Source organism: Notolabrus celidotus, chromosome 22 (assembly GCF_009762535.1).
Source record: "Notolabrus celidotus isolate fNotCel1 chromosome 22, fNotCel1.pri, whole genome shotgun sequence".
Taxonomy (NCBI): Eukaryota; Metazoa; Chordata; class Actinopteri; order Labriformes; family Labridae; genus Notolabrus; species Notolabrus celidotus.
The window spans coordinates 28,370,993-28,384,471 of record NC_048293.1 but is presented as its reverse complement, the minus strand read 5'-3'; the positions used below and the strand labels follow the sequence as shown (position 1 = coordinate 28,384,471).

The window sequence follows — 13,479 nt, the reverse complement described above, 5'->3', positions numbered from 1 at the left end:
CTGACTTTTTTTTCAGCTCCACAAGAACGGCAAAGCGGACGTGTTGATCAACGATCTGTACGTGGAGAACTCTCAGCTCCTGAAAGCTCTGGAGATCACAGAGAAGCGTCAGAAGATCGCAGAGAAGAAGAACTACCTGCTGGAGGAGAAGATCTCCAGCCTGAACCGGATCGTGAGAGACCTCAACCCCTCACTGCCCTACTTCTAACTTATAAAGACGCCAAAATATCAGCTTTAAACGTCATTTACTACACCTCTTTTTTTATTCTGCCTCTCTTTTTAAAGGCTTTAATCAAACCGTGATAACATGCAGTATTCTCATCCACTCCTTTTTTACTGAGCACTATCTTGGACCTACAAAGACCTGAATGTGAGGTTTAAACTGCTAAGACAACTTGCCTTTTTACATTAATTTATACTTTTATAATTATGTTTTTTAAAGCTGTAACTATTTAATATGTTAGCATGGTGATATGTTCCCCTTTGGAAGGAGGAAAGCAATACTGAAGTGCACTTTTTATATAAGTGTTCCTTTGTCCGTGTCGTCAAAGAGATTAACCGTGTTAATCTCCCTCGTCTTGGCCTGAACGTTCACAAACCTGCTGTCAGGTGTGAGATCATGTAAACAGAAAAGTGACCTTCTCAGAGTGTTTGCTCTTTACTGTAACACTACCTAAAGTTATGTTAACTTTGAATTCATATGTGTGATTTGAAATGCATCTGATGAACTCCTGTAACCTGTCCCAGTGTGAAGAGATGTTGTTATGGATGTTTTTCAAATGAAGGACCGTGTCTTTGTGTCCGCTGCAGAACGAGCACCAAGAGGCCGAACAGGGTAACGTTTGTGTTTCAGGTATTAATAAAGAACATGAACTGTGTTGGATTGATTTCTTTATGGCTTGATAAAGGCAATATAAGTTATTTTAAGCACTCCAGTGCAAAACTTTCTATTTGTGTTGATTTTGGCGCCCTCCTGTGGACAAAGATGTGCATCTTATTACTTTTCTGATCTCGTCCTTTACATCCCAAGGTAGTTTTTCTGACAGAAGAGTGAATCCTGCTTTCTTTAATGGTCAAATTGTGCATATTTACTACCGGAAAACTAAAAAATGGCCGCCTTGTCTGACACCTACCCCCTCACAGCGGTTTCAGGCATTCAAAAGTACAACATGGAAGGTATCAGTCATGTTGCTGGTGGTCTTGTTTGCTTCTCTGGATCTATTAAAGACATGAGCAGCAATTTTAATCTGTATCACTACCAGTTAAAAACTCCTCACAGGAGCTTTAATCTACAATACAACCATTTCCAAAACTATTTGCGCTGTGAAAAATGTAAATAAAAACCAGATTATGATGATTTGCAAAACATTGACATCTATGTAAATTTAACTTTATCACATTTTGAAACTAAGAAATGTTATTTAGCCGATTAAAGCTCCAGTGGGGAGTTTTTGTTCTGTTGTGAAACAGACTGAAATAAATGTTGACGTCTCTATATGACTTAAAAACAGTAAACAAGACCTTTAATCATCAGAGTGACTCTTTTTAAGTAGTTATTTTGAATGTCTGAAACCACTCTTGGGGGTAGGTGTCAGACCAAGTGGTTAGCATGCTAATACCTCCAGCATCCTTTACGGCTTTCCCTCCACTGACCTCCTAAAAAACTCCAATAAGTCCAGAACTCAGCTGCCCGGTTACTCACCAACTCCAGCTCCAGAGCCCACATCACACCCATCCCTCAGCACCTCCACTAGATCCCCATACAGCACCGAATCCACCTCAAGATCCTGCTCATCACCTACAAAGCCCTCAACAATGCTACTCCCCATCTCGCCGCCTCAGATTGTCAGATGCTGAACTCCTGTCCCCCCTATCACCAAGACCAAGTGCTGCACCTTAGGGGGCAGAGTCTTTGCCATTGCTGCCCAACTCTCTGGAACTCTCTCCCCTCCACACATCCTCAACTCTGACTCACTTCAATCATTTAAAAACCACCTCAAGACCTTCCAGTTCATAAAAGACCACAACACATTACCTCTACCCCCTCCCCTGTCTTTGTTCTGTTTTATTTAAATGCTTTATTTTTGCACTTTCTGTAAAGCAACTTTGGGGACCCAGAAAAGTGCTGTACAAATCTGATCAAGTATTATTGTTGTTATCAATGGTACAGCTTTTTTTCATGTTTAACAGCAAATATTCCTGATGAGTGGTAAATATTTGACTGTAAAAAGAAAGCAGGATGTGAATTTTGTTAGGAAACAGTAATAAGACATGTACTGGACAGATTTTGCAATGCCTGCTTCGTCCACAAGGGGCGCCAAACTGATGCAGGCAAAAGTTCCTTATTGTAGCTTTAAAGTTTCAGGTGTTTTTCTAGTTTGGTCAAAGTAAAGGAAGCACTTTAAAGTGTTTTCAGCAGTAAATGTTGCTTAAATGTAGTTTAGAAAAGGGGAAAATAGAGAATATGAAAAGGGTTGATGAGTTACATCTGAATAAAGATGTTTTGTTGTCTTTTCTGTGTTTATTTTCTCTATAAGCAGAGTTACTTTAGTGAGGGAGAGGCAGTAGGAGGGCAGGACTGTCAGAAACCCTCCCAGAGAGCAGCAGAGGGAGGAGGACTCAAGCTAGCAGGCTAACTAGCTGCTAGCCGGCTAACCTGGAGCTGAAATGTTTCCTCTGATGGTCCAGGATCTGAGGGGTCCAGGGGTCTGAGGGTCTGAGGGGTCTGAGGGGTCGAGCCATGACTTTACAGCCTCGTGTGGTTGATGTGTCCGAGCTTTGAGTTATGCTCTCACGAAAGAAAAGTAAAAACGAAGCTTCCAAACCGGCTGAGGTCCACGGGAAGTACGTGAAGAAGGAAACGTCTCCGCTGCTCAGGAGTGAGTGTTTAAGCTAGTTAGCTCGGGTTAGCATCAGGTAGCATGCTAACTTAAAGTTAACATAAGTGACTTAAAGTTTATTATAACGATAGAAAACAAACTAAAGTGAATGTGTGGAAACTTTAAAGTGACTTTAAAAGCTTTTAAACTTCTAAATGACTCTTTTTAATGGAAACGAAGCCACAGAAGATGCTAACTTAGAGAGTTAGCATCGTTAGCTATGTGGTGTCAGAGCGAAGTTAAAGATAACGGTCACAAATCTGATGATAACACCCTAAAGCATGTTTTAATATCAACTTTCTGTGTGTGTCAGTGTTTCCTTTGGTTTATAAAGTGGAGTTAAATCAGGAAGTGTTAGTTAAAGTGAAGTTAGGCTGCTTTAAATCAGTGTGAGAGAAGTCATCTCTCCTGGACTCTTTAAACTCCTCTGAATGGTTTCTGAACAACACAGGATGTTTAAAGATCCTTATAGGTGGTTTTTAATAACATTGATGAAGTATTTGACTAATGAATTTGTAAATTTAGATATATCTGGACACAGTAGGGAGAACTGGGACTTTATGGATAGTTGTAGATGTCAGAGGAAGCAGTAAAAACATGTCAATAGCTTCAGAGGAGGAGGGATGAATCTGCTTTAGGGCCAAAACAAAGTGAGCAAATAATCATTCATCTACTTGTATTGCTCTCTTCTCTTCACGTATGAAATCTGGGAGTAGAGGTAGGTAGAGCGTACAGCCAAGCCTAAATTCAAGAGTTGGCGGAGGTAGAGCGTTTATCTTAGTCCAAATTTGGGACTAGGGTGAAAGAGAACGTATAGCTGAGCCAAAATTTGGAAGTAGGGGGAGGTAGAGCATACAGCCTAGCCTTAATTTTGAATATAGGGGAAGAAGAGCACAGAGTTGAGCCCAAATTTGGTAGTAGGGAGAGGTAGAGCACACAGTCTTGCCTGAATCTGGAATTTAGGGAAGGTAGAGCACACAGCCGAGCCCACATATGGCAATAGGAGGGGTAGAGCACACACCTGAGCCCAAATTTGGGAGTTGGGAGAGGTAGAGCACACAGCCGAGCTTTAATTTGGGAGAAGGGGGGAGGTAGAGTATACAGCCGAGCCTGGATTTGGAATTTAGGGGAGGTAGAGCACACAGCCGAGCCCAAATTTGGGAATAGGAAGAGGTAGAGCGTACAGCCTAGTCCAAATTTGGCAGTAGGGGGAGGTCGAGCACACAGCCTTGCCTTAATCTGGAATTTAGGGAAGGTAGAGCACACAGCCGAGCCCACATATGGCAATAGGAGAGGTAGAGCACACACCTGAGCCCAAATTTGGGAGTTGGGAGAGGTAGAGCACACAGCCTAGCTTTAATTTGGGAGAAGGGGGGAGGTAGAGTATACAGCCGAGCCTGAATTTGGAATTTAGGGGAGGTAGAGCACACAGCTGAGCCCAAATTTGGGAGTTGGGAGAGGTAGAGCACACAGCTGAGCCCAAATTTTGGAATAGGAAGAGGTAGAGCGTACAGCCGAGCCTAAATTTGGGATTTGGTGAAGGTAGAGCGTACAGCCTAGTCCAAATTTGGCAGTAGGGGGAGGTCGAGCACACAGCCTTGCCTAAATTTGGGAGGAGGCAGTATGAAAGCGTATAGCCAAGCCTTAGTTTGGGAGTAGGGGGAGGTAGACCTTTATTTTACCAGGTAAAAATGTTTGAGGACCAGTTCTCATTTAAAAAACATGACATGTCCATACATTTCTGCTTCATCTCAGTGTTGTTTGATTCTGACGGTTCCTCCTTCCTCTCCTGGTCACAGATCTTATGCCCTCGTTCATCCGTCATGGACCTACAATCCCCAGACGAGCAGAGGTCCCCCTTCCCGACATGGGGCCCTCTGCTGCCTACCCCGTGCAGCCGAGCCGGGAGCCCGTGGTCTCCCGCAACAAGAGCTTCCTCCGCCCCCCCGTGCAGAGGCCTCCTCACGAGGTGGCCCGCAGAGAAAGCCACCGCATGTCCGCGCCTCCGTACCTGCCCCGCAGTTTGGGAGACCTGCCCCACGAGTACGGGGGCTCCTCACAGTCCTTCCTCACAGACGTGAGCCCCATGTCTGAGAACGGGGACGCTGCCCGGTATTACTACCCCTCTGAACCTTACTATGACAACCAGCAGCACCAACAGCAGCAGCAGCAGCAGCAGCAGCAACAACAACAACACCAGCAGCAGCAGCAGAGGCAGCAGCAGCAGCAGGCCAGGAGGGTCCCAGAGCGCTTCCCTGAGGACTATAGATACTATGAGCACAATGAACACAACTTCCAAAGAGTTCCACGGCAGCACACTCCCCCGGCTCCCAGCAGACCTCCTTCAGGTAAACATCAGACTGTGTTTGTACTTCTGATTATTCTGCAAGGTGACCTCTCGATCTGTCATGAAGTGAGGCTGAGAACTCTTTCTTCCTCGTATTGTCTCAAACCTTTTTGGGATCAATATTCGCAGAGTTGCCTCTCAGATTTAAAAGCTGCTGGAGCATCCTCTCTGTCAAATCATCTCTCTGTCCTCCCTCGCTCTGATCTGTCACACGGAGCAGCGTGCAAAGGATGATGGTCCCTCTTCCCCCTGCTCTGCAAATGATCTAACATCCTTAATGATAGGCTATTATATCTGTAGACAAACATTCACAAATCTATATCCAAAATAATCATCCTTATCGCCTTATTGTGTTTGAGTCACAGCTCTTTGTGACGTGTTATATAAATAGAAGCGATCAAAAGAGGTCAGGGATTATATTATTTTGAGTACACAAGTAAATGGTGGTTGGTTTGTCATCTGGACAACTTCAACATTTAGAGGCATGAGGGTTAACATGAGCAGCTTTTACTATCAATAGAGTCTCTAAAGGTCCCGGATCAGATCAGATTTTGACATTTTAAGGTCATAAAGTCTTATTTTTACCTGACAGGTCTTGAACTTCAAATGTCTGAAGACTTGTGAGCATGTGCAGAAGAGAGAGAGGAGGAGAAAAGGAGGACGTGAGAGTTGAGGGAGGAGTGGTTTGCAGGAAAAACATGAAGATTTGCAAGATGTGCAAACAGCTTTTCAACTTGGGGTCAATATTTATCAAACATGCCACACCTTTATCCATCGCAGGATTATTTTCCTTCATTCGGGTCTTTAAATTAGATTCTAAAAGTCTGCAGAAACCCTGGATGTAAAGACCTCTGAGGACAAACTGATCACTCTGCAGCATTCGTTTGCACATATGCATGATTCTGACATGACTAAGAGGATGAATCTCCTCCCTCACAGCTCCACATCGTCAGCATACGTCTGCTCCTGCTCTGTAATCCCTGCGTCATAAACTCTCAGGAGGCTCCAGGAGCATCTTTGAGTCTCGTCCTCGTCGTGCACACGCAGCCTCGTTTGATGTGAAGTTAAACAAACATCAGGTGCTCTCCGTCCTCACCCTCCTGTTTGCTGAATCTTTCTGTTGGCAGTCTCAACCCGGTCATTTTTTCAGACCGCTCCCAGCCCGATGTGTCAGCGTGTGAATCATTGAGTGTGCGTAGGTGCTGCTCTCTGCAGGATTACATTACATACGTACGACTAATGCAGGACCTCTGGAGGACTCGTCACCTCCTGTCAGCTGATGATGACTTCTCCAACAGGAACGGGGTTATTTCTGTAGCATGACATCAGATTTAGGAGCGTGTGCACCTCAGAATAAGCGTAAAACTTCACAACCAGCATCTGTTTCTCAAACCCTGCGATGTTGAAGATCACACTGATGCTTATTCACCCTTCTCTAGACCTCTTCTCTCAGCTATGCTCCCCTTTTTCCTTAGATTTGACCCTCACTGCTTCTGGGCCTAACAACTAGGACTGAGCTTCCTCGTCTTAAGCGTGTAAAAGTGTTGATCCCACTTCTCTCTCGTGTATTTCAAAGGATCAAACCCTGTTGTAATTATTTATATTAGCAAACTCTGTGCACAAGTGTTCCCTGGAGGTATGAGATGTATTCAGTGACGTACAGACGTGGTTCTTTTGTGGCCCAGTGGAAAAACAAGCTGGTTCGGCATGAGCCAATCATGTCCTTAACAAACCGCTATTGTCCCTGTCACACCCTGACAGGGACAAAAACTTTCTGCAGGTTCTACCTAGAAAAGAAAAACATGCATTATATGTTTGCATCCCTGAGATCTGTTTCTCCTGACTCTGTCGTCTTCTCCTCTGGCTCTCTGCATCATGAGTTAAACGTAGCCGTGTTCTCGTGTATCCAGAGAAAGTCCTGAAGCTCTGCAGCGTCTGTGGCTCTGAGGAAAAGGCCCCGAGATGATGATGATGATGATGAGGTGGTGGAAGAGGAGGAGAAGGAGGAGGAGTGCATTTCTGCGGAGCACTCACACATTCCATCCCTTCACTCAGCGGCTGGCAGAGAGCCGCGGCTCTGCTGCCGTCACTCCCGTGCAGAATGCATCAGATTGTAGCGGCCATTTTGCCCGAGATCCTTCATCATCATCCTCCTCCTCCTGCTCGCTCTCTGAGTCACGACGCTCTTCATCCTCACAGCTGTTGGCTCCACATTCCTCTCGCAGAAACTCGCTCTGCTGAGTTCAGAGTTTTCCTCCTCTCCTCTTCTTCATCGTCTGTTTCTGTGTTCCTTTAATTCATCAGTCAGAGACGAGATACTCCGTCACACCGCGAACCAAAGCCTCGGTCACATATTTCTGACCCTGCTGAAGATCTCCTTAACTTCTAAACAACGTGTTTTCCAAAAGTTTTCAAAAGTCCAACACATTAACACTTGAGCCTGACGTCACAAGCACGCTGCAGTTGTCTCTGTGTGGTGTTCACGTCATACCCAAGCTGACATGTGAAGCAGAGCTCGCTTCTATGACATGTTATAGACCTGCTCGTAGTATCGACTGGTGGAAAAGAAGGTGAAGTAGCTTCAATGCATGCAATATGCTAGCTGCACTCTCTCATCAGCTCACCCAGGCTTCCTCTGGAAGTTTAACTGTCGTGCAAGCAGGAGAAAAACCATTGTCTCTTTGCGTTCATGCAGCTCACTCTGAATGTTTCTGTGAATGCAAGGTTTAAATCAGAGAAATCAAGACCTCACTCCTGATTGTGCACACATCAGAGGCGCCACAATATTCACTATCCATGTTTCTGTTATGATTTCAACACTTCAGCAAACTCTTTAAGCTTGCATGAAAAGAAAGGCGCTATTCTCATCTTATAAGTGATTCTTCAGGTCTTCTCTCAGGGACAGTGGTCGGTATAAACAGGAAATAATGTCCTTAATCTCAAAGGAAATACTGCCACCAGATCGCTCCGACATGAGAGAACAAAATACAAGAACTAGGGATGTAAATTAAAGTATTTTCCGTGATCGATCTTTAGAAATGCTAACGATCAATTATGGATTCATCATTAAAAAAACAAACGTTTTCCGTCAAAAACATGCCAAATGTGTTTTTTCCCCTGAATCAAATGTTCCTTCCTGACACAGTGTATATAACTGACAGGATTGAATATCTACAGATCGTATTGAGGAGTTCAAAATGTTAAACATGCTGAATATTAACATGTGGAGCAGGCTCATGATCTCTGCTGACATACAGTCATAAAAGTGAAGGCTCAGACTTCAACAAGGGAACTGAACAGAAACATGTTTCAGACTCACAGAGTCCAGGTTTCTGTCTACTCGTTCTTATTGAGAGAAATAATCATGTGAACGCGGTCAGGTGTCAGACGGGAGCACAACCGGGTCAGAATCAGTCTGATGGTGGAGAAAGAAAGCGCTCGTGGAGACCTGTCACTCAGCTGAGCGTCTCACCTTCAGTCAGCTGATTCTGAAACATGCTTTAACCTTCAAACATCTCCTTGATACCTGAACCAAATATGAGACCACATGATGTTTGTTCACCGTGAGAGAAAATCAAAACAAAACAATGTTTCAATCATCCCTAACGAGAACAGAGAAGAGCTTCAGTGCAGATCAAACACAGAATCAAGTGTGCAGCAAAGACGAGAGCAGGATTGAAGCAGAGCGTGGAAACAAGGTGTTCTCTTTAGATATCATGAGCGAGGCTTTATGAATGTCTCTTCTTTAGATTCACTGATTTACTTTGAGTTTAAACTAACAGGCTGCTGGAGTTCATCCAAGTGTGTGCAGCTGTTTTTAAAAGTTACAAAAAGAGCTCAGGAGGAATTCTGTATTTTTCAGGATGAGGGATAATTGAGATATTTAGTGCTCAGCTGTAGGACTGTAGAGTCTCTCAGGGAGGATCAGATGTGTCTCAGGTAAGCCTTGTTGAAGTGCTGATGCTGCTTTTATTCACTGAGGAGTATAAAGATCTCAGCTGTAAGACGTGCTCCCCTGATGCTCCGCGTTCACATCAGAATCAACTTTTAAAGCCGGACATTCCTCTCTTCCACATTTTCCCACACACTCTGCTCTTCAACATTTTCCCAAAATATTCCTCCTCTCCCAGCGGTGCTGTTAGCAGCCAGCTGTTCCTCCTCCTCCTCCTCCTCCTCCTCCTCCTCCTCCTCCTCCTCTTCGTCTCTGAATCTAAAGAGCTGCTGATGTTTGTTTTCCTCAGGCATAGGTCGAATCCAGGCCAAGTCCCTCGGGAACCTCTCCAGTCTGACAGGAGAGGACATCCCACTTCCTGGCGGCTGGACCGTGGACTGGACCATCCGAGGCAGGAAGTACTACATCGACCACAACACCAACACTACACACTGGAGCCACCCTCTGGAGAGGGAGGGGCTCCCCCCGGGCTGGGAGAAGGTGGAGTCGGCTGAGTTTGGAGTCTACTATGTGGATCACATCAACAAGAGGGCTCAGTACCGCCACCCCTGCGCTCCAAGGTGAGTCCTGAGGGGGAGTTAAAGAAGAGCTGCTTTATTTTTATGATGATGTTGTTTTTATCTCCTCACAGCTGAAGTCTCTGGAGAATAAACCGTCTGGGAAATTTAATAAAACTTCACTTCTGATTTCATCTTTCCCAAAAACTCTGTAGAGTTCTCCTCTGTGGATTCAGAGTGTTCTCAAAGTTTTTAAAGCGTTTTCAAGTTTGTTAGATTTCATTTTAGAACTTATTCCACCGCAGGAACTAGGTACCTTCTAAGGAACTATGTGCTTTTCAACAGCAGGATTCAGGGTCTAAATTTAGTTCCTGGGTAGTTAATCTCCCCCTGAAAAGTCCCTGCTCAGAGTGTTGCACTTTCAAAAGTTCTAGGAACTTTGGGGGCGGGGCCTGCAATGCTGATTCTGATTGGTTTCCCCCTCCTTCCACGATAACCTCACACACACCTGTGATTCACTTGGTTTAATACCTCCTGAACATCGGTCTTCTCTGAGCCTGATAGTGTGCATGCGTCTCTGTCAGCTCCCGGTGTTCCAGTCTGAAGAGCGACCCTGTAAACTGGAGACCTTCAGCTGAACGTGTCAGTGTTTGTGGAGTTTACACAGCTGTTGAAACACAGAGGGAGTTCCTGGGAATGCAAACTAGTTTAGTTTTTATTAAGATTTCAAAATATCCTCATCAGATATTTAATGATGGTCTAAAGACGTTTATGAGGGATGCATCCGACTGAGAGTCTCCAGTTAACAGGGTCGCTGTTTAAACTGGAACACCGGTCCATCTCTGACGTGGCTTTAAAATCTGTTTCCTTTAAGTTGAGCGTTTCAGACGTTTTGAATCCTCTTTGTCTCGAGAGCTCGTCTCCTTCCAAGGTTTCAGCACAAGAGGAATCTCCTTCATGCTAACAGGCTAACTGTGGCGTCACATGACTATATCGGCCTCTCTGTCTCCTTCTATGGCGTCATCTTTGTTGTACGGCCTTCGTCTCTTTCTTATTTCTCTCCATACGTCACTCGTTTGATTTATATAATCTTCACGGGAACCATTTAGTTCCTGGAGCCAAAAGTTCCTGTAACTTCTGGTGGAAAAGCACCTTTACTTAAACTTCTTGAATCTTCAGTTTCTTCTTGTTTCTGTGTTTAGCTTCATTAGTTTTAATAAGATAGAAATACGATACTTCCTCTATTTGTTGCAGTGTGCCTCGCTACGATCAGCCTCCTCCGTTACCGCCTCCCGTCGCCTATCAGCCTCGTCCTGCAGAGAGGAACCAGCCGGTCCTGGTGCCAGCAAACCCGTACCACACGGCAGAGATCCCAGACTGGCTCCAGGTGTACGCCCGGGCCCCACTCAAGTAAGTCAGTTTACTTAATCATGGTTTGGTCTCAAGATAATACGGGGTGGACTGCAGGTAAGAGCTTTGAGAGTTTCAGGGCAGCAGCATGGAGTAAGCATGCAGGAACCTTTATCTCCTGCACCTCTGCCACGAGGAGAGGTCACGTGACAAACCGCCTCCTCAAGACAAACTCCAAAAACCCTGACCTCATCTGTCCCCTGTCCGTCAGGTACGACCACATCCTGAAGTGGGAGCTGTTCCAGCTGGCGGACTTGGACACGTACCAGGGCATGCTGAAGCTGCTCTTCATGAAGGAGCTGGAGCACATCGTCAAGTCGTACGAGGCGTACCGGCAGGCGCTGCTGTCGGAGGTGGAGGCCCGTAAGCAGCGGCAGCAGTGGTACGCCCAGCAGCAGCCCAACAAGAACTTCATGGGGAACATGTGAAGCGTGTGCGTGCGTGAGCGTGTGTGTGTGTGTGTGTGTGCGTGCAGCGGGGACGCCTCGCTGCCACGCCCTCGCTGAGGTCGCCGCAGTTTGGGAGCGGTCAGGGTTTTCCTTTGAAATCATCCTCCGCTCTTAATTTCCTCTTTTACCAAAACACATCTGTGCCTTCGCTTGATCCAAATATATCAGCCAACCAGGAGGGGAGGAGAGGAGGGGAGAGGGGGGGAGAGGAGGGAGGCACGTCTCCCCTCTGTGAGACACTCAATCAACGAATGAACGTGTGACTGAAAGAAAAACACTCCAATGAAGAAAAGGAAGCGGTGACGTGCAGCAGCCTCTGAGACTTTGTTTTAAAGACTGAGGAGCGTTTGGATCCAAACATCCTGACTGAGGGCCTGACGCGGCGTTCAGAGGAAACGGCGGACTGCTCCTTTAACGTCTCTGTTTCAGATCCCTTCTCCTGTTTGCTCTGTTACTCATAAACCGAACACACACTCGCATTAAACAAAGAGTGTGTGCTTCTCCTTTTGTATGACCTTTCTATGACAATCCATCTGAGCGCTCACAGATATTTATACGTCTTTAATTAAAGACCTCTGACGGAAGAAGAAGAAGCGTCTCGCCTGATGCGGCGGTTTGAGCGTCTCTTGGCTCTCGGCATTACTGTAAGTCAGGAATACTCTCCTGTGTGCGTGTGTGTGTGTGTGAGAGAGAGAGAGTGTGTGTGTGTCTGTGTGTGTGAATTGAAACATGAATAAGCTACTGGAACTTTATGAAACACTTCAAAAGAAACACAAGTTTGCCAAAAAGTGCAATTCAGCTTCTTCTTCTTCTTCTTCTTCTCCTGAATATCTCTCTCCTCAGTAATGCCTTATCTTTATGGACTGACGTCTTCTTGAGGTTCTTAGAAACGAGTTCAAGCCTCTCTGAGACGTCTGAAATGTTTTAATGATGAAGTTTGTCTCGTGTACCTGACGGAAGCTTCCTATCAATCCCTGCACCATGAGGGGAATAAGACGGACGTTTTATTACACTATTATTCTAAAATATAAAACTCCTCCCTCACATTATTTACCTTCATGCAGCGTCTGATCAGGTAACAGTGGATCATGTTTGTGAAGAACCTCTCTGAGTCCTTCATGATGCAAAAAAAAAAAGGTCTCGTTTAATGTTTAATGAGCGGCTTCATCAGTTTGTACATATCTGAGTTTGTGGATTACAGAATACAGAACATGAGAAATAAAGTCTGCAGTGAAGAAAACGTTCAAGACTCTTCACTTCATTCCTTAAACCTCCTCCTCCTCTCCTCATCCATGTTGTCTTTCTGGTCCTCTGAAAACCTCTGACCTGTTGACTCCAGGCCTGGCTCCGCTCATCATGACTTTGGTTTGTTGTTGTAGTTAAGTGAAATACGATCTGGTGATAACACAGAGTCTTTTATTCTGAAAATTAACCTGACTTCCTGTCCCGCTCCATCTGCTCTGTTGAGATTGATGCGTCGTGCTCCGGCATCCGGCACAAATAGAAGTCTTGTGTATCTGATCCGGAGGACTCCGACCTGCTGGATCAGAGACGCAGCCGGAACGCAACGGAGTGGATCCAGTGGAAGTTAACACACTGACTAGAATAGGAACCTATCAGATCCGGCTCTGTGACGGATTGGAGACAGATCTGGTGGAAGACTTACAGACTTAATATTCAGAGACAAAATACTTCAATGATTCTTCTTTTCATGACAGTTAAATTATAATTAATAAAGATATTATTTGCTGTATACAATTTTCTTTTTTTAAGTTATGCTTTTTGGGCATTTTTGCCTTTATGATAGGACAGCTGAAGAGAGACAGGAAACATGGGGAGCATAGAGTGGGGGGGAGACATGCAACACACGGTCACAGCAGGGAATCGAGCCGGCGACCTCTACTACAAGAGCTATGGCCTCTGTATGTGGGGCCTTTAGACCTCT

The 13,479-nt window shown here is 45.2% G+C and overlaps 2 protein-coding genes across 3 annotated transcripts in view; both read left to right on the top strand.

Moving 5' to 3' along the window:
• nin (ninein (GSK3B interacting protein)) overlaps nt 1–878 on the top strand; it is a 34,040-nt gene extending 33,162 nt beyond the window's left edge. Inside the window, exon 26 of one of the 2 annotated variants that reach the window (XM_034675174.1) lies at nt 17–878. In XM_034675174.1, the coding sequence (XP_034531065.1) occupies nt 17–208 (192 nt within the window). In that variant the 3' untranslated portion in view covers nt 209–878. The remainder of the gene's footprint in view (nt 1–16) is intronic. The other variant, XM_034675173.1, reaches the window with a different exon arrangement.
• A 1,674-nt stretch (nt 879–2,552) lies between these two features.
• Nucleotides 2,553–12,774, top strand: sav1 (salvador family WW domain containing protein 1). Its single transcript, XM_034675186.1, has 5 exons — nt 2,553–2,879; nt 4,679–5,227; nt 9,468–9,738; nt 10,930–11,085; nt 11,297–12,774. Exons 1-5 carry the CDS (start codon nt 2,786–2,788, stop codon nt 11,511–11,513), a joined length of 1,287 nt encoding a protein of 428 aa, XP_034531077.1. The 5' UTR covers nt 2,553–2,785; the 3' UTR covers nt 11,514–12,774.
• Nucleotides 12,775–13,479: the final 705 nt, after the last annotated feature.

Excerpts from the sequence above, each read along its gene's own strand:
- sav1 (XM_034675186.1), top strand. The coding sequence starts at position 2,786 with ATGCTCTCACGAAAGAAAAGTAAAAACGAAGCTTCCAAACCGGCTGAG. Across the intron at positions 2,880-4,678 it reads AACGTCTCCGCTGCTCAGGA|ATCTTATGCCCTCGTTCATC; the intron begins GTGAGTGTTTAA and ends TCCTGGTCACAG. Across the intron at positions 11,086-11,296 it reads TACGCCCGGGCCCCACTCAA|GTACGACCACATCCTGAAGT; the intron begins GTAAGTCAGTTT and ends CCTGTCCGTCAG.